The 27,470-nt window shown below is 35.4% G+C and overlaps 3 protein-coding genes across 4 annotated transcripts; all 3 read right to left on the reverse strand.

Annotated features, from left to right (window-relative positions):
* Positions 1-1,667: 1,667 nt before the first annotated feature.
* On the reverse strand, positions 1,668-7,663 carry marc1 (mitochondrial amidoxime reducing component 1). Its single transcript, XM_056767054.1, has 7 exons — positions 7,305-7,663; positions 6,928-7,098; positions 5,976-6,141; positions 5,710-5,850; positions 3,718-3,779; positions 3,348-3,419; positions 1,668-2,955 (listed from the first exon to the last, which is right to left on the reverse strand). Exons 1-7 carry the CDS (start codon positions 7,553-7,555, stop codon positions 2,841-2,843), a joined length of 978 nt encoding a protein of 325 aa, XP_056623032.1. The 5' UTR covers positions 7,556-7,663; the 3' UTR covers positions 1,668-2,840.
* Positions 7,664-8,375: 712 nt separating this feature from the next.
* kcnk3b (potassium channel, subfamily K, member 3b) lies at positions 8,376-12,696 on the reverse strand. 2 transcript variants are annotated; one of them, XM_056768840.1, is made up of 3 exons: positions 12,255-12,696; positions 11,355-11,381; positions 8,376-11,257 (listed from the first exon to the last, which is right to left on the reverse strand). In XM_056768840.1, the coding sequence occupies exons 1-3, from the start codon at positions 12,535-12,537 to the stop codon at positions 10,389-10,391; spliced, it is 1,179 nt and encodes a 392-aa protein (XP_056624818.1). In that variant the 5' UTR covers positions 12,538-12,696; the 3' UTR covers positions 8,376-10,388. The 2 variants fall into 2 exon arrangements, with proteins under 2 accessions (XP_056624818.1, XP_056624819.1); XM_056768841.1 differs by lacking the exon at positions 11,355-11,381.
* Positions 12,697-14,317: 1,621 nt separating this feature from the next.
* On the reverse strand, positions 14,318-25,837 carry ezra (ezrin a). Its single transcript, XM_056768622.1, has 13 exons — positions 25,555-25,837; positions 22,557-22,640; positions 21,136-21,231; positions 20,492-20,766; positions 20,120-20,203; positions 19,889-20,035; positions 19,127-19,223; positions 18,461-18,624; positions 18,095-18,225; positions 17,548-17,708; positions 16,816-16,908; positions 15,597-15,863; positions 14,318-15,068 (listed from the first exon to the last, which is right to left on the reverse strand). Exons 1-13 carry the CDS (start codon positions 25,564-25,566, stop codon positions 14,904-14,906), a joined length of 1,776 nt encoding a protein of 591 aa, XP_056624600.1. The 5' UTR covers positions 25,567-25,837; the 3' UTR covers positions 14,318-14,903.
* Positions 25,838-27,470: the final 1,633 nt, after the last annotated feature.

Here is a 27,470-nt window from a genome sequence, read left to right on the forward strand (position 1 = left end):
CAGCATGGAAAAATATAGAAACCACTCCGCAATTAGTTTAGTGTTTTTCTGAATTTACTATTTACGGGTACATTAGTAAAATTATCGTTTTTGTTTCATTCTGTGAACTAGTGCCAACTTTTCCTCCAAATTCTAATTTACATGCAAAAACTTTAGAGTTCCTGTAAAGACACAACCCACCCATATCTTAACACAGGAATATTGTGGAGACATGGGAGTACAATCTTGCCTTGGGGGAATTTTCACCAGAAAACATCTTACATTCTGAGAAAAACAGTACTTGAACATGTTTTACATTTGACCTTTTACATTGAGCATACTGTAAGTGTCAGGTTTCATGTATTGATGAACACCAATGGGTTATAATTGACTCTGCATGTTAAACTAGAGAAGGTATGCACCCTTAACTACTGGGTTTACATTAAGGATAACATTTTATCTTTCATAAATTACAATAAACACACAAAAATAAGACAAACACAATCATAATACTGTCACCATGGTATAGCAAACTGCTTATAGCAAAGTTTTTAATGGCTATTTTGCAAACATGTTTTTTTACTTACCTTAACAATATCAAACCATATCTGCTAAAGAGTAAAAACAATATCAAATAATAATTCGCGTAACAGGAAAGGATAAAATGAGAGGCTCCAAAAGTAATTGAAGCCAAAAGATGTTTATCATTACCAAGTTGGTAAACTATACAGTTGTCAACTTAGTGAGATATTTCATGTGGAAGTGCTAATGTAACTTCCCTTTCCAGTAAAAACCCATTAAGAGCCTATGTGGCGTTTACTGAATGAGTGACAAACATGCTGGCAAGAGCCATTTGCCAAGGTAATGAGATACACAGTATTTCTGCTTCACTTAACAGGAAAATACATGGATATAGCAGTAAAATTATTTACATTTTCAACTATATGGGTTTTTCTCAGTTCATCTAATGTCAGTTTTCATATTCTTACCATTTTATTTTCTACTAACAGCAACGAAAAGGTGATTTTTCAACATGTTGGTGTCATAATGGAAACAACAATAAGGGTATCATTTTTTAAAATCATTACAAAGTGTCTTGTGTTGTACAAAGAAGTATGTTGTTATTATTAAAATGTTTAATGTTTATTTGATACTTTGTTCAATTAACAATAATTAATATGTCTTAAATCAGTGTCTAGGGCATAGAACAAAAATTCACCACCAGAATATACATAGTAGTAAGTAGGAAGTAAATACACTTTTTTGTTTCTTAAAAATGTCTCTTGTAAAATAAATATGTAAATAATTAAAAAATTATACAAATGATATTTCTTATTCTGCAATAAATTGACAATATTCTGTGATGCTAATTATTACCAGACATTCAAATGTTTTTATTTTATTTTAGTATTTTATTTTTTATTTATATTAATATAAAAACATATAGGCTACATTTGCTCCAGGCAGCTATAGGACAACATCTAATAACAACAGCAATAACACACTGAGGCATACAGAAACTAAGGAATGTTTAGTTAAAATATGGGCAAATAAAATAGTTTACAGAATAACAATTACTTTAAAACTAAGTAAATAATACTTTTAAATAACTACTTATCTTGTTGTATTTAAACAAAAATATAATCAAAACATATATTTATTTTCAACAAATTATTAATAATGCACAGTAAATGTCATACAACAAAAATGTTATTTATTTGTGTTCATATGAAGTCATTTCAATTGTTTACTATCATAGAAAAGCATTGAAACTATTGAAAGGGCACCATCTACTGGACCTCAAGAAGATTGTAGCTTTTCATAGTCAAGTCTATATATGCCAAGGATATTCCATTGGTTAAAAGATCTTTGGATAAACACAATCAAGAGCATTAATAAAAACAAATAAATGGCTGTGTGTGCTTGTGCATGCAAGTGTATTGTAAATATACAATATTATGGACTAAACAAATTCCGATTTAACTTAGTTTGCAATGATTTAGCAACAAAACAAGCTTAAACAAGCTTTAAAAAAAAAGGATTCTACCAGATGCTGTTTTTTGCAGTTATTGCCATTCTGGTTTTACTGTAGTTCTCATTTGCAACCTATTGTCTTTCAAACATGTTGTGCGATGTAGCAACATGTTTCAGTTCTGAGGTGTTTCACATGTTGGTATGCTTAATGGCTGAAATACAATACAAGACTTTGACATTCAGATTTACAGATAAACTAGACATTTTATACTTGCAGATTATTTGAAAGTTTCAGATAGAAGCACATTAACTGATCAAATCTGCAAACTGGCACTGACTTTCTGCAACAAGTCAAGACGGAAAATCTGCATGGGAAAAATCTGAGCAAGTGTTGTAGTGTATTTTAGCCTTAAATCATCATCTCACTCCTAATCCTGGGACTCTAATTTGCTCAAATCAAACAAATCACAAGCAATACTATAGACCAAGACTGTATTGAAATAATATTGTGGGTTTCAGTTTTAACAAGAAACTACATTTTGGACAAATATGCAATACTTGGTATAATCATAGAAAATAGTTACAATTTGTATTAGAAGCATCTATTATTGTTGTGAGGTACACAAAATACTTAATACAAAAAAATATTTCATCTTGCTTTTCACAGATAATCAGTTCATTAATGTGGAATATAAAACACAGACATTTGTAAGATGCAATGGTACCCCAGTGATCTACAGCAATTTATAACACTTTACAAAGTCATCTTGATTCTATATTAATTCTTGAATAAAAATGAAGACAAAGACCACTGATTAAGTCTGTGTGTACTGTTATTGCTTGTAAATTCGTCACCACATTCGTTGGCATGTCCTGTTCAGTCCATTTCAATAGGTTATCTTATAAACAGGTTCCCCCACATGAAGGACGCCTGTTTTCTTGACTGTGTAATACTGTCCCAGTATTGGTGAGGTTTTCTGCTTAGGATCAGTCAGTCGATAGCTAAAAAGAAAAAATCAAGCATGTGATAAAGGATCAACCAAGGGTACATTTTACAAGATTATCCTGCCCATGTTTAGAATTGAAAAAATGCAATAGACCTGTGTGTATAACAGTAAATCTGTGAGGAGTTCTGTGCTCTACAAACTCTACAGTAGTATTGCGTAAAGGTTATTCTTTTCAGGTGCCCAGTAACTTGTAACTGATTAACAACAAATGAAACAAGCCTAGCAAAATTACTGATTAAAAGGCCATGAACCTAAATGAATGAATCCATTTTGTTTAATTATCTGTTATCGAGAACTAGGTCATAAAAATACAAAGGTGACCTATGTATGTAATTTAGGTCATTCTGAATAGGAATCATTTTTTGGTCTGACTCTGTGCACACTTACGTTTTGAGAGTGTTGAGGGGTTCTTTACGACTGATGACTCCAGTCTCAGGGTCAACAGTGGTTAAAATGCATCTGATGTTAAAGATACAGAGCGCACATACAGTACACTATTACTAGAGTGTTTTGCAGAAATAAGTACAAGAAAACAGTGTATGGTATACATATGTACTTAAAGCCAGTGGATCTCAAACTGGGGCAAAATATTAAAATAATTTATGTTCCAGAATTGTAAAATTGTATGTTTTTGGTTTAACCAATTTTAAGTTGATGAGTCATGAGGCTTTATTTGGGGGGCTGGAAAGCAATACACTCTACACAAAGGTGGCCTTACAACTAAACGTTTGATAATCACTGCTTTAAGATACCTTACCTTCCACATCCAATCACTCTCTTCATCTCTACTTGGCCAATCTGAATATGATCCCACATGTCCTAGTCAAAAAATTACACAACTAAGTAAATCAACACCAAAACAAACAAAAATATGATTTTAACAAAGTAAAATTTCCACACGGACAGTCTACAGTTGTTAAAAATGAATTCTAAGCTTGAAATGTTTTTGCAAACCTCCTGTGAGGAAAACACTGATAATTTCAGTTTCAAGGTAAGACACAATTTTCAAATGCCACAAACAAACAATTTGGTTTAATTGTTTCGGTAAACACTAAAACAAACAAAAATCTATTTTAAAATGTAAATTCTAATTTAACATTTTTGAATTCTAATTTTAATTAAAAAAATAACTTAAATGCCACAAACAAGTAATTTGATTTAATGATTTAAAAATATAATGTCATACAGTGAGGGAAACAATTACTTGAGAAAAAAAATATTTTAACTGATAGAGACAGAATATTAAAATAAATTCAGGGGGAAAATGTTATCTAAAGGTTATAAATTGATTTGCATTTCAGTCAGTGAAATAAGTATTTGATCCCCTAACAACTAGAGCCAGAATTATGGCTCCAAAGATTGGTTATCTATCTATATGGACCGCAGATTAGTCCGGTCACTTTAAGAAAGTACTCCTAAATCAGCTTGTTATGTATATAGAACATGCCTTCCAAGAGAATCTGTATCTTCCATTTCAACCTCAGACCAAATAGGTTTTAAAGGATGTCAGGGACAAGATTGTAGACCTGCACAAACCTTGCATAGACTACAGACAGAAGCTTGGTGAGGAGACATTATTTGGAAATAGAAGAAATACAAAATAACTATCAAATGCCCTTGTTCTGGAGCTCCCTGGAAGATTTCCACAATGGAGTAAAGACGATCATGAGAAAGGTCAAAGATCAGCCCAGAACTACACGGAAGAAGCTTGTTAATGGTTTCAAGACAGTTGGGAACAAAGTTAGCATCAAACCATTGCTATAGATACAATAGATTGAAATCCTAAAGCACCCACAAGGTCCTCTTGCCCAAGGAGGCCTGCCTGGCTCATCTGAAGTTTGACAATGAACATCAAAATGATTCAGAAAAGGCTTTGTTGAAAGTGCTGTCATTGCTGTAAGACCAAAATTGACTCCTGTTTTTGGAGGGAGATAAATACTGACTATGACCCCAAGAACACCATCCCAACAGAGAAGAACAGTGTCGGAAACATTATGCTTTAGGGCTTTTTATCTCTGCTACGGGTATACAGGATGACTTCACCGCATTGAGGGGCTGAGGGACAGGCCCATGTATAGTAAAATCTTGGACAAGAACCTCCTCCCCTTAAAGATATACATCATTTTTGTGTAATATTAAACTGTGCATGTTAAAATATATTGCAGCATGCAGGTTACCATGTGAAAAAATGCATTTACAGAATTTAAGAAAAAAATATAACATTAATCCAAATTTAAAACGCAGATATCTGATCAGCCAGACGTGTGCCAGCAACTGAATGTAAAATGATTAATGAATGGTATATGTCAAAAGTAAAGGACAAGATTTGGTCAGAATTTGGTGTATACAACAAAAAACATGGATCCATCCTGCCTAGTTTTTAACTTCAGGGTGCTGGTGGTGTAACAGTGTGGGGATATCATGGTCACTTTAGTACAAACGGGGCAATGGGCATCATTAATCTCACAGAATACCAGAGTTGTTGCTGATCATGTGCATTCTTCTATCTTCTAATGGTTCCATTCAGAATACATGCCACAAAACCGAATGTAACTGAGAAATGCTATCATGTCAATATATCTGTGAAATGTTTCCAGCCTCTTGATTACGTAAGGATTATGCCACAAACAATTAAGGTTTTGAAGGAAAAATGGGGTCCAACCAGGAACTAGCAAGTTGTACCTAAAAAAGTGGCCAGTGTGTGTGTGTGTGTGTGTGTGTGTTTGCATTCTTTTGAATACTGTATTACCTCAGTAAAGGCCTCACAGTCATTGACCACAATACTGGGACGAAACTGAGAGACTGTGACTTCATGATCCAACCTGCTATTTAGGTCTCTAACCGAAGCCTCTGACATCAGCATGATGGGAGCTGCATCAGGATAAGCCACCTGAGGAATCATGAATTTCAGTTTCAATAAACGTAGGTCAAGATACAAAATATGTATTCCTTTTAAAATACTGACAAAACAGATCAATATTATTTCTTATATATTTTTTTGCGAGGAAATCAAACCTCTTCATCCTCAGGAAAAAGTGGTTCTTTCACCGAAGGCCTTTGGGGCTTAAGATGGGGTTCATAATGAACTAGACGAACAGTCTTGTCTGATGCCAGGTATCGAGTAAGCCATTCAGACACGCCATCCCCACAGTCTCTCCCCTGGACATCCAAACTAAACACTCTAGAAATATAAGCGGACAAAAAGTAACACATCTAGTTCTGCATAATCTTAATGAAAGTCATATTTGGGGGGTCTCCACTCCAGTATCCCCAAAAGTATTTAAACACTTATAACAATGTATAAATGGCACTGCATTATATAAAATGTCAAACTCAAAGATTTTTATTATTTAAAGGAAGCACACTTTTCAAGAAAGGCAAGACACTTGTATGGCAAAATTTATCTTGAACAAGGACTTTATTGAAAAGTGATTTTTAAAGTGATGTCATGTGAGTCCAAGTATGGTGTTTCATACTCGGAATTTGGCTCTCAATTTAACCCAATCAAGTGCACACTTGCACACACACTTGCACACACACTTGCACACACACTTGCACACACACTTGCACACACACTTGCACACACACTTGCACACACACTTGCACACACACTTGCACACACACTTGCACACACACTTGCACACACACTTGCACACACACTTGCACACACACTTGCACACACACTTGCACACACACTTGCACACACACTTGCACACACACTTGCACACACACTTGCACACACACTTGCACACACACACTTGCACACACACACTTGCACACACACACTTGCACACACACACTTGCACACACACACTTGCACACACACTTGCACACACACTTGCACACACACTTGCACACACACTTGCACACACACTTGCACACACACTTGCACACACACTTGCACACACACTTGCACACACACTTGCACACACACTATTGGGGGGAACTGCGAGTATTATTAAGGTACCTGCAGTCCACAACTTTATTGTTAGGCTGCTGAAGAGGAACTCTTAACTCCTCCATCTGGGGTCCACCGAGACACAGTTGCCCACCCTGACAGGTCAAAGATACCAATACCAGACGGGGCTGTTGTCTGGCTGTCACCATATGTCCATCCTCCGTTATGACCAGCCAGTGACTGCGAAAATGAATGAGTATGTTAAATAAATGGCAGATGAACCTTGATCTTACAATGGCGATTGTAAATCCTCGTGTCACCGACCAAACTGTTCGATCAGAAACAGTATTATAAGAGCAATGTAACAATACAGAAAGCAAAGAATAGTAGCAAAATGTTAATTGTATGAACGCATTATTATTACCAACAACGTCACGAAAACTTACCGATCCTGCAGTTCGCCACATTTCAGCCCCATTCGTAAACATTCAGCTGTCTCCAATGACACAGCTTTGCCAGACTTCAGCGGATGAACCAACAACTGTGACACAACTCCAACTTTAGTTAACTTCTTCTCTCTACGTATATATTTATATCCAAACGTGAGACCAAGTACCGCAACAGCTGTGCCTGCAGCAAAAAGTGAAACTTTTCGGTTCTCATTAAATAATTTCGCGGATGCTTCCTTAAAGTTCATTTTTAATCTAGAAAATACAGATGATCGTGGATAATATATGACAGGTCAAGAAAACGATTACACTATTCACATTCAAACCATTTGAAGTAGGCTTCTTGATCCAACCAATGAAAACACGCGTTGCTACAATGTGACTTTAAAGGGGACACGGCCGTATAAATCCATTAGTATTCTACACGTTTGTTCTTTTTTAAATGATTGGTTGCTACATAAATGCATGGTTGTTGCACATGTTTACGTAAAATAAAAAGACGCTTGAATCACTGTATTGATGATCCGATTCTACAGCATTTATATTTTTCATCAGACACTCATCCTATCACCTGCAATTTAGAGAACTCTTTATTAATCTTTTACCATTATTCACTGTTATACTGGTTTTACTCAAACGTGGTTACGTTATTTCTGTTGACTTTAAAAAATATTTAAATACATTTGTTTTATTTGAAGACTTTGATACAGTTATCAAGATAATTGATCATTTTAAATGTTCTATGCTTGCATCATATTACATGATTATTCACATTAGTGTATAGCCTACTGTATTCACATTTGTATCTTACTATATTTTAATCATGAATGATCAATAAATAAAACCATGAAAAGATTTATCTGAAAAATAGATGTTAAGGTTTCATAAACAATTCAATTTTAAATAGTAAAGTTTGTGTTATGTAGACATTTTTGGCTTGCATAATATTTGCGTGATTATTCATAATAATTTATATTTTAACATCTGCATTTTTTTAAATGTTTGTCTCATCATTTTTAACAAATGACCAAAAGAGCCTTATAGATAGATACATACAAAAAACCCATGTAGAAATAATGACGCTTTTATTTTTTATGTCAGGCTCTACAATACTTTTTACAGTACATACATTGTTTGGTAAAATGCATATTAATATTTTTCTGCTGCTATTTCATTTTTTCAATCCTAATAGGGGAGACCTTCCTAAAAGCCTGACAAAATAAGAATGCATCTCAATGAGTTATCAACAATAAGTTATTTTTACCCTGGTTCCTTTGGTAAGGATGTAAATAGAAACATAAATGTACAGTACACTATGTCCTACCCCCATTGACCTTCTGGCCAAAGATATTTTTTACCTTTCTCATGTAGATGCCAAAACAAAAAGGAAAAGCAACAGATGCCACCACTATGGGGGGGAAATGCAGGCGTTTGTTGTAATGTACTTCCTTCTGTCACCGTGTCATGCAGGTCTAACAGCCAAAGGCAAAGTCTTGGGCACAAAGCGCTTTCTCCTTGGCAGGATGAGAAGATGGCCTACTATCCTGTTTGGCCAAACATAGCCAGAGCAGCAAGGCCTCTCTGAGTCATAGGGGATACACAGTACACGATGTCCAGATCAGTGCTGAGAGCACTTGGAGGGCCCGTATGGGATAACTGCTGTAGACCAAGGTCATGCTGTTACTTTATCTTCAAAGCTGATATGGAGCTGCTAAACATCAATGGTAATTAAGAACATGAGTGACAATGTTCAAGATTTGAGTTCAATATGTTTCTCATAGATGTTGCCTCTGTTATGATTAGACAGTTTTGCTCTCTTAGTTCTAACTACGATAAACAAAGTAATCCGCTGCCAATCTAATGAGCATATAGCATGCCTTGTGAGTGACTCTATGAGATTAATATAATGTAATAGGTTACATTTGTCATAACATGTTGTATAAAACTGGGTAGAGCATGGGAGTCATGTCGGTATGCCATCTGGATCAACAACTTTGCTGCAGGTGTTTCATTTAGCAGGTAATCCTGAAGTTCACAGTGTATTAGGGGAATCATTGCAATTATGGAGTAAATAAATACTGGCTATATTGTCTTTGTCATATCACATACTTAACGTTCTCCCAACCATTGATATGATTTTCTGTCATTTGTGAGACCAAGGCTGCGTATCCCAAAACCTTCTTAACTCCAAAATGAAAATTCAGTCATCGTTCACTCACCCTCAAGTTGTTTCAAATCTGCATAAGTTACATTAGTATTCAAAAGTCCCCCAGATCTGTTGCTTTATACATTCTTTAAAATATTTTCTGAAGGAAATTGAAGGAAATTTACAGCTACGCATGTTTTCACAAGATAGGGGGCACTGTCATCCTGAGAAGAGCATTTATGGATTTAAAAGCAGTAAATGTTCTGTCTACTTTTTTGATGGTCATTCTAAATCTGCTCTGAAAAATGCCTTTGACAAAAACGCAATTTCTCAGTTTTTCCAAATGTTGTATTCTTCAAGAAACCTTACCACATTAGAGATTATAAGAAAGAATGAATAAAAATTATAAAATGCTTTTTTATTAAAAGCAGATGCTCCGTTCTTTAATATGATATATGTTCAAATATATGTTGTGTTGCGTATATTTATAGAAGAAAATATTCAGCGGACCTTCAATATTTTGTGAAAATGCTGGTTGGCGTTGAAAGAGTTAAAAATGGCTTCCAATTGTCAAAAAGTTATTTAAAGTACAAATTAACATACTGACAATGCATGACCAACCAACCATTTTGGCTGAACAAGGTAAAACAATATTTCTGCTCATTCTTTTAAGTCAGACTTTTTTCTTTCATTAAAGATTGTTCAAATACTGTGCATTGCATCATATCCGGCTGTCACTGAGTTAAATCTGAAAAAAGATTCCAATTGAAATTCTTATTCATAATCATTAAAGAGTAAGTTAAATGAAAGACTGAAACTGTAAAAGTCAATAAATCCAAAAACCCAACTTCAGCTGTGCTGCTCAATCTTTAGTAGGTGAAATAAAATCATAAAAAATTAACAGTTATACAGTACCGATAACAAACTGAGGTGATTCAGACGGAGATGCGTCTCTTTGAAAAGAGCTTAAACGGAGAGATGTTCCTCAGGTCAGCGGACACAGTGCTAATGGCTGAGCAGCGATGAGGGTTACAGACACAGCCTGAGGGGCCGGATTCAAAGAAGTAGTGGGGTGACACATCTCCTTGCTCCATTAGCGCATCAGTGAAGGACAGATCCTGCGGGAGGATAACCATTTTCTCTCGACTTCGGTACCACAGACATGAGCACACCGTCTGGAAGTGAAGCACCTCAGCGTAGACGCTCTTCAACCCTCGCCTTTTGTCTTGACCCCCGGCAACGGGGGTCGGAGGGTCTGTGCGGCGTGAAGGCGGAGCTTTCTGTTTATCTTTGGAAAGCAGAGCCCTCTGCGCCGCGTCTCTTCTCTCATCCTCCGTGTTCATCGTCATGAACCGTAGCACCACTAGGTTGAGGAAAGCACCAATTACTGTAAGGCCCATCAGGATATAGACGAAACTAAAGGCCACGTAATGAGGGTCGTTTTGGAGCGCGTTGTCCTTTTGCAGGGCCACGTAATCCCCAAAACCGATGGTGGTTAGGGTGATGAAGCAGAAGTAGAAGGCATGGAAAAAACTCCAACCTTCGTAGTGGGAGAAGGCAGCTGCTCCCAAACACAAGGTGCTGATGCAGGAAAAGAATCCGATGAACACCATGTTGGCCATGGAAACTTCCGGCCGCCGCAGGCCTATGCATTTCTTGGCTTTGTGCAACAGGAAGCGGACGAAGGTGTTGATACGTTCACCCAGGCTCTGGAACATCACCAGGGTGAGGGGGATGCCCAGGAGTGCATACCCCATGCAAAATGCTTTCCCAGCGTCCGTACTGGGTGCAGCATGGCCATAACCTTGAGAGGAAGACACATGTTTTTACCAAGGAGATAACATGAGCATTAAAACAAACTTATTTATTATAAAAATGTCAAGACTATAAAGTTCAAATACCATTTTGGATGTTCAGAGTGAGGTTCACTGCGGGAGTTGTACAGAGAAAACATACCTGCTATTCGTGAGTTTATCAGTTAATGTAAACAAACCTTACTGCAAAATCTTTTGGAATGGAAAAATAATAAAGTAAACAGGATGGTCAGTGTCTTTACTGTTTGTTATAGCCTAGTGTCATTAGATTATTTATCAAATGTTCACCCCCCACATTTATTTGTACAGGATGTACTTTAACATCTGATAAATATTATTACAGACATCCATTACACTTTAGGGGTTTAACACGGTTCCAGTGACCAGATGTTGTCTCTGTGAGATTTGCGTACATAGCCATCCCAGTTTTGTTATGATGATGCTGTAAACTCTCCAATGAGGGCAGACTAATACGACATTAGCCTGGAGATTTGTTATAAATCAGTATCCGCAGTACTGGGATACCAAAGACACTGATGGAATAAGTGTAAAAAATACATTTTGACTGTATATGTAATTTAATAAAATGGTAAAAAATACTTTTTTAGTCTGAACAGGCATTTTAGTCTGAAAAGGTAAATACAGAAACGGACATACAAATACTTCTTAAAATAACTCAATTTCATTCTTTAATGAATTAATCCACTAGAAGCAATGACCGGAATCATCATGTTCTGTATCACAGGATTAAACATTGGATGAAACGATGACTGTGGATTTCTTTCTTGTTTATTTACCTGATCCTATAGTAAACATGCCAATTTGGTGTTTTTTTTAGAAAAGGTATATGTACACACATAAAAGTCACAAAAATGCACATCATCACGTATATAATATAAGATATAACTTCGGTAAAAAAGCAGTATACTATATATGACGACTATTTTCAAGACAGACAAAGTCTAATCACTTAAATATGGAATTTACCTATGGTCGTTATGACAGTGATGGCGAAGTAAAACGACCCGGCGAACTTCCACTGGACTCCGGCTTTGTGAGGTTTCAGAAGCAAAACAACCCTTTCGATTCGATCAAAGTCAACTGTGGTTAGATTATATTCAGCCATGAGTTTAAATTTTCGGTCGTCGAATTTGCCCTTCTGGTTTTTCTCCTGCTTTGACTCCAGAGCGTCGAAGACTCCCGCTCCGATTAATAAATAGGACAAAGTGCAAATTATTAAAGCAAGGGTCCGCACGTTTTGCCTCTTCATCTTCTCATAGCCGCCACGAAATATTCCTCAGTTTTCAAATCTCGCCTGTGGGAACTTTGGTGTTTCATGACTTGTCATAACACCTCTCGATAGTAAGGATCCAACTGAAGAGGGTCTCGTGGGAAAGCTGCCACAGGGGATCGCATTAAAACAAGTCGTGTTTAGTGGGAGCTGTTCTTTCAGCACCACCCCCGGGACAAACTACACAAACACCTTATATGGTCACCTTACAGTTACTTCTATTTTGAGTCAGCACTGTTCAATAAGACTGTTGAAGACACATTACATCTTAAGTTTTTAACTGAATGGTGAATTTTCCGTCTGAAACCTCAACATGTCGTGATTTTTATTTTTTGCCACAACTCATTATTATTGGTCACTCTTTATGTTTGGCACTAGGTTTTGATAATATCTAACAAATAAAAAGTGCTTGTCAACGTTGACAATAAAGCGCTGAATAATAAAAAAAAACAATGTTTTTTTCCATTTCCTGATAAACTGTGAATTTTGGATATCCGAGGTTTTGCAAGCGATTTGTTAAAGCATTAGGCATACATTAGCGATGCGACTTTGAAACCAAGTTGATGTTCTTCAGAGACTATTTTTGGGAGCTATCGTGAAAATTGGTCAAATCTTTCTATGCAGTTTCAACAAGCTTATAAGATCAACAAATAAGCTCCGTGCAGATTTCCGATATTCAGTAATCATTTACAAAACTCTTCAATCAAGTATGAATTTTTTTATTATTTAACTAAAATAAATGCCGTAAATATTAGACCAGTCAGAAACGGATTTCAATGAAATGGTGTGTGGTCTGTGGTAAATTATGCGAGAGTTTTTCCAGTAAGAAAAACACTAATCATCTTTTAAACGTTTTCCAATGAAGGACGGACACGGTTATCCTAACCCTGTGAATTGTTAACTCACCATTTGCATATTTCAACAAATGGTTTCCAGGCTATATAAATTGTTGTCTAGCAACATAATCAACGCTAGTCCGAGTAAATATCAGTGGCCCTTAGTGATCTCGCGCGGGCTCACCCTTTACATAACAATTTTCCTTTTAAGAGCCTTTCTGCGCATCACCGCAATTTGCACTGTAGTTCTTTTAATGGTCACAATATAAGTGGAGGACATCTGGGTAAATAGACATGGCAAACCCTTCTGTTATTTTGAATGACTTTGCTGTCAAGAGTGCTGTTGTCATTGTAAAACAAAGTACATTTCTAAAAACAGAAAACACTTTCAGCATCAACAGACACACAGCAAAGATCTCGGTCAAAAAATTGACAAACAGGCAAATAAAAAAACAATGTTTGAACACCCATTTATCAATTAAAGGGATAGTTCACCCCCCAAAAAAATCTGTCATCATTTACTCACCCTTGAGTTGATCCAAATCTGTGTAAATATCTTTGTTTGGTTGAACACATAGAAAGATGTTGAAAGAAATCCTTGTAACCAAACAGTTTTAAAAAAAAGGAAAATTACAATGGTAGTCAAAAGTGACCCAGAACTGTTTGCTGTCCTAAATTCTTCAAAATATCTTCTTTTGTATTCAACAGAACCAAAAATGTATAAAGTATTTTTTTCCGACTAGGTCAATGAGTTCCAAAAACCTTGGTTTGGTTATAAGCATTCTTCCAAATATCATTCTCTGTGTTCATCAGAACAAATCAAAAGTATACAGATTTGGAACAACTTAAAGGTGAGTAAAGGATGATAGAACTATCCACTTAACAGTAATTGGGAAAATATGTTATTAAAACCATATACAGTGTTTCAAATAAATCATATATTTATTTCAAGATATTACATTGAACAATGTAAACAATTCTTATTTATTATACAGAAAATCTTTAATCAAAAAACATTTACTTGTTTGTTGTGGCCACTGTTTGATCACATTGAAGTGTTTCTATCATCTTAAATAATTGTATTTTTGCACTTGCTTCTACTATTTTGACGGGAACTGATGTTAATCAAGAAACCCCCATAAGCAGCATACAGTTTCAGATAAATTAGCCCCAGCTACAAAGATCACAAAAGATCCAAAAGCTTTGGCAAAATCAGCATAAATAAGATCACAAAGGTGCTGTGGTCAAATCTGAACAATGTATAAATAATTTAACGTCTTCCAGAAAAACGTTGTATGTTGTACATGTTTGTCAAAAGAATAAAATATACTTTTATAGCATGTATTATCATATTCACATAAGTCACTATGCAAATAGTCCAGTCATTTTAACACCAAATACAAAGTGAAACCATGTATGATAATTCTAAAAATATTCACCCCTGAACAGCAATGAGGGGCATGAGCAGTGCTTGCTTTGGTAAAGGTTATTCAGAGATGTCAGAGGCCCTTACAATGCTTCAAACTCATCTATTCTCTGCTTGGTTTGGCCCATACGGATCTGACGAAGCGTCTTGTATTTGTCCCTTCCGGCTCGTACATTTTCATTGTGCAGAATGTCATTCTGAGTCTTCATAGAATCATCTCGGGCTTCAGCCAGCTCGGAGCTCAGGGCCTACGAACAATTTAATATACAATTTATGTAAGTGTCATGAATTGCGATAACAGTTGAAATAAAAAATGGATTTGAAATTTCTTCCAAATTCAAGTAATTTTTTGCCAGCACAGTAAGCCTCATTGGACATTAATTGAACTTAAAGGGATACTTCACCCCAAAATGAAAATTCTGTCATCATTTACTCACCCTCAGATTGTTCCGAACCTGTATACATTTCTTTGTTCTGCTGAACACAAAGAAATATATTTGGTAGAATGTAACCAAACAGATCTCATACATTTTCCAAATCTCCTCTTTTGTGTTCAGTAGATCAAAGAAATGTATACCGGTTTGGAACAATCTGAGGGTGAGTAATTGATGACAGAATTTTAGTTTTTGGGTAAACCCCTTTAATGCCAGCAAATGAGATGCAACAATTACACAAATGAAATCAAAATTCACAACAACAAATTATATTTTAATTATAAATTAGAAATTATAGAAAATAGAAGTTTGTTTGTGTTTATGCATGCATGCATATATTACCAGAAGCTGTCTCTGCACACGTTCATTCTTTTCTGCTTCTGTGATGCGCTCTTCCTCATTGCGGTGGTCCTCAATGCCATCCACAAGGAGCTCAGCACTGTGGGTGCTACTGTTCTCCTCATGATCCTCATGATCATTCTCAAGCCTTTCTGAAGGTACCTCCATCGCAGCCAGAACAGGAGCAGCCATCGGTGCAGCAACAGGAGACGCCATCACATTCTGCAACTCCTCACGGGTCTTCATCAGGTCATCCTGTACCTCTTTAGCCTGTAAACATCGGAGAAGCACAGTATGAGATGCTTCAAATGCATTGATTGTTTCATGGATTTAAAGGATAAGGGTATCTTTTCCAAGAAAACAAATTATCAAGCGGAATTTACTTGAATAAAATACAGCAAAGTCACAGATTCCACAAAAATATTTGGTTAAATTAAGATAAAGGGTAAACCAAAAATATTGATAACACATTCCTTGAAGCATGTATGTGTAATGCATTATAAAAGTCGTTTTAAAGCATTGTAATGCACCTTTTAATGCATTTTTATGTCTTATAAATAATTGTTATTACAGTTAATACATTATAACACTTAGCAATTCATTGTTACACTAAAATTCTTCATAATGTGTGTTGTAATGCATTATATGTAGTTGTAAAGAAGTATAACCAATTTAAAATGTGTAATGCATGTTACCCTTTAAAACTCTTTATAATGCATTATACATACATGCTTCAAGGAAAGTGTTACCAAAATATTTAAAAATATATATGCTGTTGAAAATCAGCTAAAAATATTTGGATACTTGGGTTGTCAAACTTTGTGGAAAATATCCATAATTAATGTGGTAATCTTTTTAAACTATTTAAACATACAGTATTTAAACCTGTAGATATAAACCTGTAGAAATAATTTCTATATTTATATTTATATATAAATCTGCACGTTACCAAGCACAATCATGAAGATGAAAATTTGTCCGCACCTAATCACACAAGCTTCACTCAACTTTGTGACATGATTGGTTACAATATATATTTTATTACATATCCGTTAAAACAGGGCCGGGTTCTGTCTTCTGTCTTTTCAAAGTGAGTTTTGGGTAGAAATAATTAAATGCAATTTCAGAATAAAAGCAGAAAAAGGAAGTCGGTTTTGAGATAAGGTTTAATAATATTCCTACAATTTAAAGTGTGCTTTAAGTCTGCTAACTGTATACTCACCCTGTTTTGCCATTCGCTGGCTTCCTCTTCTTTGACTCTCTTGGCCTCTTCCAGTAGAACAATCCTTGCTGTGTACTCGGCCAGGTCTGCTGACTTTAAAAATACAATAAATTAGGTCATCTTAACTCTAGACACAACCTACCTAGTTATGCCTACAAAAAATAAATTAATTCAAGTCTAAAGCTAAAGTTAAAAATGTAAACGTTTAAGGTGCTCAGTGTCTATTATATCTATATATATATATATCTGTGTAAATTAAATGTACAGTAGATCTGCAGAGGCCTTCTGTTTCTTTTTATGATGATATAATGTTCATATATCATTAATGTTAATTTACGTTCATTCCCTCATATGTTTATATATTCTATATTCATTCACAGCACAGGAACACTGGCTCTGCCAATAATAGGACTATTTATTTCACTAACCAATCCCATGAAGAGCAAATGTTTGTTGCAAATGTTTTTCAAAACAGTCATGTATGTGTTTGCTATAATGTAACTGTAAAATGTAATTTACTTTGCGATAATATTCTAATGCAATGTACTCAAAGTTTTCAAATCATTTTCATGTTTTCCATTTTTTTCCCCTTTCTATACTGTTCTTTCGTAGGTCTCAATTGTTTGTTTTAAAATGTTCTGTGAAGCTGCTTTGCAACAATGCAAAATCGTGATAAGTGCTGTAGAGATCAATTTGTGTTTTCAATTGTGTGTGAAACTAACGCTAGCTCACCAACTGCTCCTGTGTTCTCATCTGGTCTTCAGCTTTCCTGGCAAATTCTTCTTTGGCTATGAGTGCTGCCTGTCGTTCAACCTCCAGACGTGCCGCCTCTACCTCTACCCTCCTTCTCTCCTCCTCCAGTTTCCGGGCCCTCTCAAGCTGCTCTTCCAGATCTGTGCAATACATATATCCAACCAGGAGAGAGCAGTAGTCATTCAATTATAAATAACTGCATGGTATATTCAGTCAAGATATAAATTCATTATTAATTATTTAATATTAATAATTAATTCAACTCAAATGAATATCTAATGTCCATTTTTTTACTTGGGGAGGTTAAATAGCAGCATGATAGCCGGGAAAGTGTTGTTATTCTGCAGTTAATACATACAAAATCAATGTGATATAGGACAGTTCATGTTGGGGTCACCCAGTTTCTTTTTGGTTTATACTGACTAGTACATTATCCCATACTTATATATTTTGACTTAACTGTGTTGTTTTCCGGACCCGAGATAAAATATTTAGATGTAAAGATGTAATTGTTCAGTCTTCTTACCTTTCTCAACCTTTTTGGTCTGTTCTTCATATTTATACAATTTCAGCATCATCTCTTCCTTCTCTCTTTCTACCCTTTCTTTTTCTTTCTCTATTGCCTCCCTTTTCTTCTTCTCATTTTCAAGCAGGGCTCTGAGGAAAAAACAGATAATGCAAAAAAGAAGGTATATTTCAAATATACACCGAATGCAATCAGAAATGCATGTGGTGATGGGAAAAAAAACATTAGAATATTTTCTAAACTTAAAATGATAATTTCTCTTAGTTGTAAAATGATTTAAATTGCTAGTTAAAGTTTTATGACATCTGTGATAATAAGCTTTTCTATTTATTAAAGTACTCTGTGGAATCAACATGATGTCCGCACCTTTCCATCTGTCTCTGATGTTTCTCCTCTCTAGCTTGTGCCTTCATCTGCTGCACCTCAATGGTATCAGGTTTTCTGCGCTGCATGTAATGTTCATGGTTTCCCATGCACAGCTGCAGAATGCGCTTGTTAATGCGCAAGCGAGATGAATAAAACACAAAGTCCTGGAACAACAAGTTAATGTACAGAATGAGTGATTTAAATAAATAAATAAGTACAAATATGGCTTGCATCTATATTAACGTCATTTGAAAATATAAATTTTTCACATAAAACTGAATGAGCAGGTGTGGAATGTTAGCCACCATATGAACTATAAAAAACTGAGCCACATAAACCAGGCATCTTGAAACAAGTGTTCTAAAAGTTGAAAGATAAGCCCGTAAATATGAATACTATAAATACAAGGTCTGTCCTAAAGGCTGGTCATAAGACTTTTAAACATTGTTTTTAGGCATACAAGTGTAACATAAAATAAGTAGTTAAACATATTTTTGGTGTGACTAATATTAAATAGTAATACTAATATGGCATATTAACACTATTAACACATCCCTGAGCCATATCACTTTGAAGACAGATTTAATTTAGAAGAAAACCGAATTGATTCATAGTATTTTATATACAAGAAATTCAGAAAAAACAGAATGTCATGAAACGACTTACAGGAGCTTTTTTGTCGATGGGTTTGATTATGAATTTCTTGTCATTGAATGAAATGTTCCGTATCTCACTCCATGGAAATCCAATCTTTGGAGTCAGCCTAACAAATAAAGAACATCAGAGTATTCAGGCAACTGGCATTGTTTAACTGTTGTAAGGTTTATTGTTCTGTTTGCCTTCGTGTCTTTTATTTTAAATTTTGTATTGTTATGTTGTCACTTCCTGTTGTAGTTATGTCCATGTTCTTTGTAGTTCTTTCACTGTTACCCCAGCTTAAACGTAGATCCAGATATGTTTTGTTTCTATGGTTTGTGACTGTCTAAATATCACTGTGTTTCCTCTGTTTAGTTGGTCGGTTACTTTTCATGTGCATATGTGGCATGTCTTTGTGTTGTTGATTATTTTGAAACATTTCACATTTGGATTCATAAAACACCTTTTATGCTCTAGATCTAGCTATATTTTGTGCTTACTGATATGTGAAACTATAAAGTTTAGGGTTTCTGTTGTTTATCAGCATAAGACAACAAACACTTTGGTAAATCAGTCCTTGTGGGCATTGACCTCTCAATATTAACAAACAATGCAGTCATATCGACTGTGAGCTCTGGCCCCCATAGCCTTGTTGTGGGTTCTGAGAGTGGGTCATTGACCACACAGTCATTACAGCTTCCACACTGACCCCAGGATTTCAGACTACATCTGTAGGCATTTCTAAAATCATTGACTACGTGTTCTATCACTGCCAAATCAATCAGTGCTTACCTGTCATCCTTTTCATAGATATTAAGTCCCAGAGCATCCACACCTAACCAGAGGTCTGTTCCCTTCTTGTTCTTTATGTCAAAGTAATTGACACCGTACATCTCCAAATCCTGTGAGATCTTTAAATATTCAAGCATGGCATCTTCCCTAGTAATAAGGAATTTAAAATCATGATGAATTTGTCCTACCAAATAAAGTAGAGATGGAGGTGTGTGTATATGTCAAACTAACTTGATAATGCCTATATGTTCCTCATGCCAAATCTGGATCCTCTCCTCCCATTGATCTTTAGAGAGTTTGTGCTGGTCAACAACTCTGAAAACAAAATATAAAGTTGTTACCTAGTCAGAAATACACATCAAATGCAAAGTGGCAATACCACAGGTTTAAAATTGTTGCACAATCTGCTCAAGTATGTAAATTACATTAAATTGTGTAATATGTCACACACAAAAAATACTTCCACATAAAAATCTACTAGATTTTCTTTTCCTTTTTTTCCAAATGTACTTTTTATTTCTATGTGTACTGTTTATTGAAAGCATTCATGTACTGGTTTTTTAATTTAATTATTTTGTTCAGTGGTCAACAAACTGAGCTCACCTTTGCTGAAGCAATCGCTCAGATGCAAGGTATCCACCTTTGTGGGTTTCTTTTGAGTAATCTCCAAACTTGGCTTGGACAGCATAGGAGGCCAGCAGAACAGCTGTCTCTGGGGGGCAGTATATCTCGTCGGTCAAAATGGCATCCTTCACTTGCATGAAGAACAGCTTTTTAGTGATGTCCTGAATGAGTTCTTCAGCCACATCTTCTGGGTAGTGCTTGGCCCTGAACTTAAACTGAAGAGGGTTCTCTTGCTTCATCTCTTGAGAGGACACCTGGAAATCAGAACGCAGAATGATGTGTGGAACATTTTAATTGAATAGAATCAAAATATTTTGTTGTGCATGGCATGATTATTCAGCAAATTGGTTATAGGGTTGGAGAAGTAAAGTACAGAACAAGAACAAGTATTAAGAACAATTACATGTGCATTACACTTTGATAAAGGATAACACTGTTCCCAATACACTGTACATTATTTGCTTATTCATTAATTATCATTGTATACCCCCAAATCATCATTAAATTAGAATATTGTTCATTTTAATCTGTGCATAGTGACTATAAAAAGATTTTACAATAACATTACAGAACAAAATGCAAATATATTGTTCAAGTATTTCTATTTAGAAATCAACAAATACCTTTTTGTCCAGTTTTAGCCATGTAAGAAAGCCTTTGTTGTCTGTGTACTGTAAACCAAAGTACCACACCTCACGCAAGCCTACTGTCTTAACCACCTGAATACAGGAGAAATTTTTTCAATCAGTTTTTATAATATGCATTTACATTACATTAATTCATTTGGCAGGCACATTTATCCAAAGCAGCTTACTAATAGGAGAGCATATAACATTTTGTCAACATGCTAAACAGTACAGCTAGTTTACAAGGTCATGAGGATTAAAACTGAAGTAAGCAGGGATAGAATGAACAACATGAAGGACATTTTTTTCCTTTTAATTAAACTAAATTGAACATGAAAACATTAGTACAATTAAAGTACAATTTGCTTGAAATTTTGCATCAGGGAGAAACTTTTATCCATAGTAATTCACTTTCAATTCAAGCTTTTTATTTTATCAGCACATGCATTTCCTCAGAATCAAACCCATGACCTTGATGTTATAGAATCACAAGCCGTTCCATAGGAAGGCACTCCCCACAAGACTCAACACTCATCCATGACGTATTTTTAACACCTTACACTTTATCGCCCTAACTCTTGAAAAATAAATATCGAGAATGCTGTGTGACATTATTTGTGCTTTAGGTCAAACAATGGGTGTGTTTTTTGCTAATGTGAAATAAAAGATTAGAATAGGAACTCTACACTGGTTATGTAATCACTAGTGAGGGAAACTACCAACCAACCCTAATGTCTTATCTATTAGGTGTGTCCAAAAAGGCAGAACGGGTGTCTTCCCACATTGAGTTATACTAATCTCAATAGTATCTGAAAAAGGATTTACACCCAGTGTCTACCCCTAAACGTGACTTTGGGTGTGACTAAGGTGAAGGAACATACTTTTGCAATTAGTCTGAGCTGTGTACAAGTCATTACAAGATCATTCCTTTAAAACAAATGTATGGTTTGTATATTGAATAGTAGTGTTCAGTTGATACAGTATCAACAAATAAGCATGATGTGGTACACATATAACTATTAAATAAATGTATGGGCATATATGTCCACTTAGTAGGGCTTTGAAGAAATTTAAAGTTTACGGGGCGGTTCTCAGACAGGGATCATCTTAAACCGGGACTAGGCCTTGGTTAAATTAGGTTATTTATGTTGTTTTTAAAAACTGGGCACCTTGAGACAAAACAATCCCACTGATACATTTTAAGATATGTCAGTGCAATTTGTTTTCGAATTAAGACTCCTCTAACATTTAAGTTAGTTTCGGACTAGGCTTAAACCCTGTCCGGGGAACTGCCTCTAAAAGAGATGCACCATTAAATTACAGCCAAAAAAATCAGAGCTGGATTTTAACCATTATCAGATAAGCTTACACAATGCTCCCTTTTTTACGACATTGGAATCTATGCAGGTGAATCTTACCTGCTCAAAGAGCTGTTTGCCCATCGTAGCTGACTGGATTGCAAATTCCAGCTCAGCATCCATTGTAGTGACGCGGACATTGATCTGCAGAGAACAAACACAAGTGAGAACAAAGACTCATCACATGATTTTTTATTATCAGTTAATGATATGCAAGAGCACATTTAAGCAAAACAATTTTTACTTGTATTGAAGTTGACATCAGCCACCAACACTAGCTGGCCCAAAAAAGTTGGAATTCTATGAGGCCTAGTTCAAAATTCCCCAAAATATATATTACATATTTAATGTAAGAAAACTAAGGAATAAATCAAGTAATAAATCAAATGAATGACATCATCAACTTGCAAGTTAAATAATGACATGCAACCCAAATAACACCTTGCTTCATTGAGTCAATGGAAATTAAGCCTAACTGACAGATCTTACATATATTCCCAAAATGATTGTCAACATTATAGGCAGTTTCAACAGACATTCCCAGGTGTGACTTTATTACAATGTGAAAAAAAAAATTCAGTCTTCAATTTTGCCATCAAATAGCCTACACTTTATAAAACAAGTAACTAAACAATAAAAAGCTGTGAGGTTGTCTGTAAACACACAAACAGAAAATGTATTGACAGAAGTAATTTTGTGATCTCAAACTAACAGACACAGACATTTCTGAAATCTCAATTCAACCAGCACACTTTCATAACAACTCTGTGAACCTTGACAGAGCAAAACCATTGTCAAAGTTACACAACCTTTGCGTGAGCCTACTCTAGCTATAAAGATAAACCATTCACGCTTGTGCAACAAATGTAAGAAAGCTCTTTTCAGATTTCTGTTTAATGTTTCCTATCTCTAACTAGTGCCTGTTGGTGAAGTATTAATGGAAGACGTGTTATTACTCTAAAAAATACTGAAGTATACACTTTAGTTCTTCGAATCATGAGAAAAGTGGCAACTGCAACAATACTCACACTCTTAACTGTTAAACCCCATCTTGCGTACCGTATATTCAGCCACATCAGCAAGTAAATGATCTGCATGCTTAAACCCAACATTCACCACTTTTAAAGCAGTTTACACAAGCTGCTGACAAAACCAAATAATTTGCACTACTTCATTAAGGTGTGCTTCATGATAATTGTTAGTTTATATACTACTACATACTTTTGTTTTCTGTGTCCTTAAGAATAAACCAAACAGTCTTATCAGACAATCCGATATCAGAAATAAATAGTAGGCTACATTAAAACAAAATAGCGTGTACAGGGTGTCCAAGTAAAACTATCGACACAGGCCATTAGATAAGGCACAATAGGCTGACAACTGTATCAAATAAATTTAAATCTCTGCACATATGTTTCAAAAAGACATTGGCAGTAAGTGGAAAGCAATCTGACATCTATAAGCACATTATTATTGTGCGACAGATATAAATTGAAAACTCTTTTTTATAGACATAATCTATAATCTCAATCCCATAATATCACATATAATCTGTAACCTTCAAAGGTTTCCTTCCCGGTTGGATTGGTCCTAACAATGGAACAGTCAGCGTGAGTGCTATTGTTTAATCCAGCAGTCAACATCTCCATGAGCAACCGTAAGGTATTTGCCAAAGCTGTAAAATGTATCTAGACTTCGTCATAACTCAGTGTGACCGCTACATGTCTCATTTGCTTGGAAAGCACAGTGTAAGGCAAAAAATGCCAGAGAAAGTACACTTGATTAAACTTGCTTAAGCTTTTATACTGGATATAAAAAATATCTTTCATTTCTTGAACAGAACCAACCGTTATGATTTTAACATTAACATAACTTTTAACTTGTGAGGTATAACCAGTATGTTGTATTTGAAATAGTATATATTATCTCAAATACTGATAATTAAATAACAAAATAACTCGAAACCTCTTGAGGAACTTTGAATGGGCAGTAGGTCTACTTCTAATGACATCACATTCTGGCAGTCAAATACCAGTCGAAAGTGTGTGCACTCTGTAACACAATCTGCATCTAGCTAATCTTTTACTTTGCTGCATTTTGTGCCCATGGACAGAGTATGAACTCATTGCCTAGTTAATGTGTAAAAACTCAACTCACTGAGTCATCTTAACCCTAACTTGAATAGTGTACTCTTAAAGTTCGAGGACTATCATTTGAATAGAAACAGTAATATTCAAAAACCACTCAAAATGAGCATGAATAAGGTTGCACTGTCACCTTTGAGAGGAAATCATTTTGAGACAATGCAGTAATCCAAAAAAAGATTAAACCTGAAGGTTAAAGTCCGAACCGGAAGTTGCAATCGTTTTTTAATTCCGTATTCTGACACATTTCAGAGTGAAAAGGAATTTCAAAGGAGAACATTAATGGGCGTGGCTTAGGTTTTTCACTGCCAATTAATTGGATGTGTAAAACAGCTGTTGCATTGATTTTGTAATGAAACTGGCAACAGACTGACAGTTGAAGGGAGGAGTAAACAGATGCTTCACAAGAGCTGTCCAATTTACATCATTTGATAAGGATAGTCATTTCAGGGGGGAAGTGCATTTTCAGATTTAATTGAAGATTATGTGGGTACATGGATTTTAAAAAGAAGATGACCCACGTCGATAAGATATTTACTGTAAACGTTGGAATATTTCATGAAAAAAAAACATTTTGAACAATTCTCATTTTTTATTTCAATGGGACTTTAAGTTGAAGTGAGCTATGTACGTTTTTTTATAGTTAATGAGTCAGCCTTTGAGCGCTAGCCTGTATCAAATGTTACCATATTTACATATGCAAAACACATGCAAAACAACCAAATAGCACGAAACATATTTGTGAAAGACAAGCCATAGACTGGATACAAATCAAACATTTCATTCATTTCAGTTAAACCTGTTTTTATGCGCAATAGATTGTTGTTTAATACTACAAAATCACTGTATGGTACAATGTACGCATTCTGATTTATACAACACAAAACAATATACGACACAAAATAAATACTTACAGGCTTCGGCATTGTTATTCTGTTGTGGGACGAATTAAGTTGACCAAAGAAGAATAAAGTTGACCAAAGAAACGCGCTCTTCGCGGTGAACGTTCACTGTGACATTCGCGTCTGACTCATGTTCAATAGATGGTGTCAAAGCCTCGCCCCACGATAGCTTGCTAGATAAGTTGGACCACTCGCGTTAAAGAGTGCCAGCAGCTCTCTGCTTACAGTGCACCTGCGGAAACTCGACCTTTGATCGGGCTCACGCCCAAAACTAACGACGCGACACAACCTGAACGCACACACAGCTCCGTTGGTTTGAGGGAGAGTGTTGTGTTCTGATCGCGTCGCTTCGCTATATGTAAGCTTACTTTAACAGCCCAATGTCACACAACATTACTTCTGGGTATGGTTGAGGTCAATCATACTGGCGGTTATGTGGTCAGTTGTCATTATTTTGTACTATAGTACAAGTAGAAGTTCAAAATGAACAAGTAGAAGATCAAAATGAACATCACGTGGTGCCGTACAGTTTACATATGACACAAACATTCATGTTTATTTTAAAGAAAGTTGCGGCAATTTTTTGTTGGCTACATCAGTAGACAATAATGTCAATAACATTGTACAATTAAGAGGTTTTGGATACTTTTTGGTTGTCAAAATTGTTGCTTGTTTCATGTGATGAACTAGCCAACATCTGGTCTAGACTACTCGGCCAGGACACTTGTCACTGGTTTTCGACTGCTGAATAAAGTCACTGCGGGGCAATTCCTGCTTTATGGATGTGACATTTTCAGTCAAAATTTGAAACATACAATTTTGGAGAATTCTCTTTTTTCAATATATTGAACCATCTGAATAAATGATGGTGAAAAATATATTTTTGGAGATTATTTTTAGGATTTCTTTGAATAAAAATGTTAAAACCTGAAATACGAATACACAACAAATGGGGGAGGGGTGCCTCTTTATAGAACATAAAATAGTTACTACATTTTAATTTTCATGTGCCCATTAATGAGGAATATGGACAGGGCTGGATTATCCAATGGGCATTATATGGCACAAGACAAGGGTCCCATCCGCGCTTAGGGCCCAAGCAAGGGGAACACAATTTCACAAAACAGTATTTTATTTTTCTGTGCGCTTCTCTGGCCTTTTAATGGTGATTTGTTGGATGATTTCCTTGACAATTATGAATTTTCATATTGATATAATAATGATTAGGTGTAACTGCCTTACTTTACCAATATTAAACCTTCATTATTAGAAAATCCACAGTGCTTTTACATACATTGCAAAATGTTTACATACACACAAATATTATGATGTCATAATATACAATATAGGCTAAAGAAGTATAGTTATAATATTCGTTAATGCCGTTTAACACATTACATGCTTAAGAACGTGAATCACGCAGTTTAATAAATGGACAAATTACTCTTTTAGTATAATCATTGACAAAGACTGCCCTTTTATTCTTAGAAAAAGTGAAGATGTTCATAAGAAAATATTTGAGAAAAGCACTTCAGAATATTCTTGAGAATTTCCTATCATTTTTCTTGTTAATTTATTTTATTAATTTAATGGGGTGGTCTAAAAGGCACTTGTGCCAAGGGGCCTCTGAATTCTTAATCCGGGCCTGAATATGTTTCGGATGTAACAGTTCGGTTGTGGACCTGACAATTCCCTCACCTGACTATGGAAAACCATGCTTTAAAATTACAAAAATGCATTAAAATCTTTGAACCAGACTACAAATGGTGATTTAAATCACCAAATATTGATATGACCCAACAGTACGGTGAAAACCTTTGGTAAAAACGTTTTTCATCATAAGGTTTGCACTAATTTGCACAACTGTTTTTATGATTCTAGCAAAATAGAAACAGAGGGTATCGCCAGCTTTGAATTGAACACTGTAA

Source organism: Triplophysa dalaica, chromosome 15, assembly GCF_015846415.1.
Source record: "Triplophysa dalaica isolate WHDGS20190420 chromosome 15, ASM1584641v1, whole genome shotgun sequence".
Taxonomy (NCBI): Eukaryota; Metazoa; Chordata; class Actinopteri; order Cypriniformes; family Nemacheilidae; genus Triplophysa; species Triplophysa dalaica.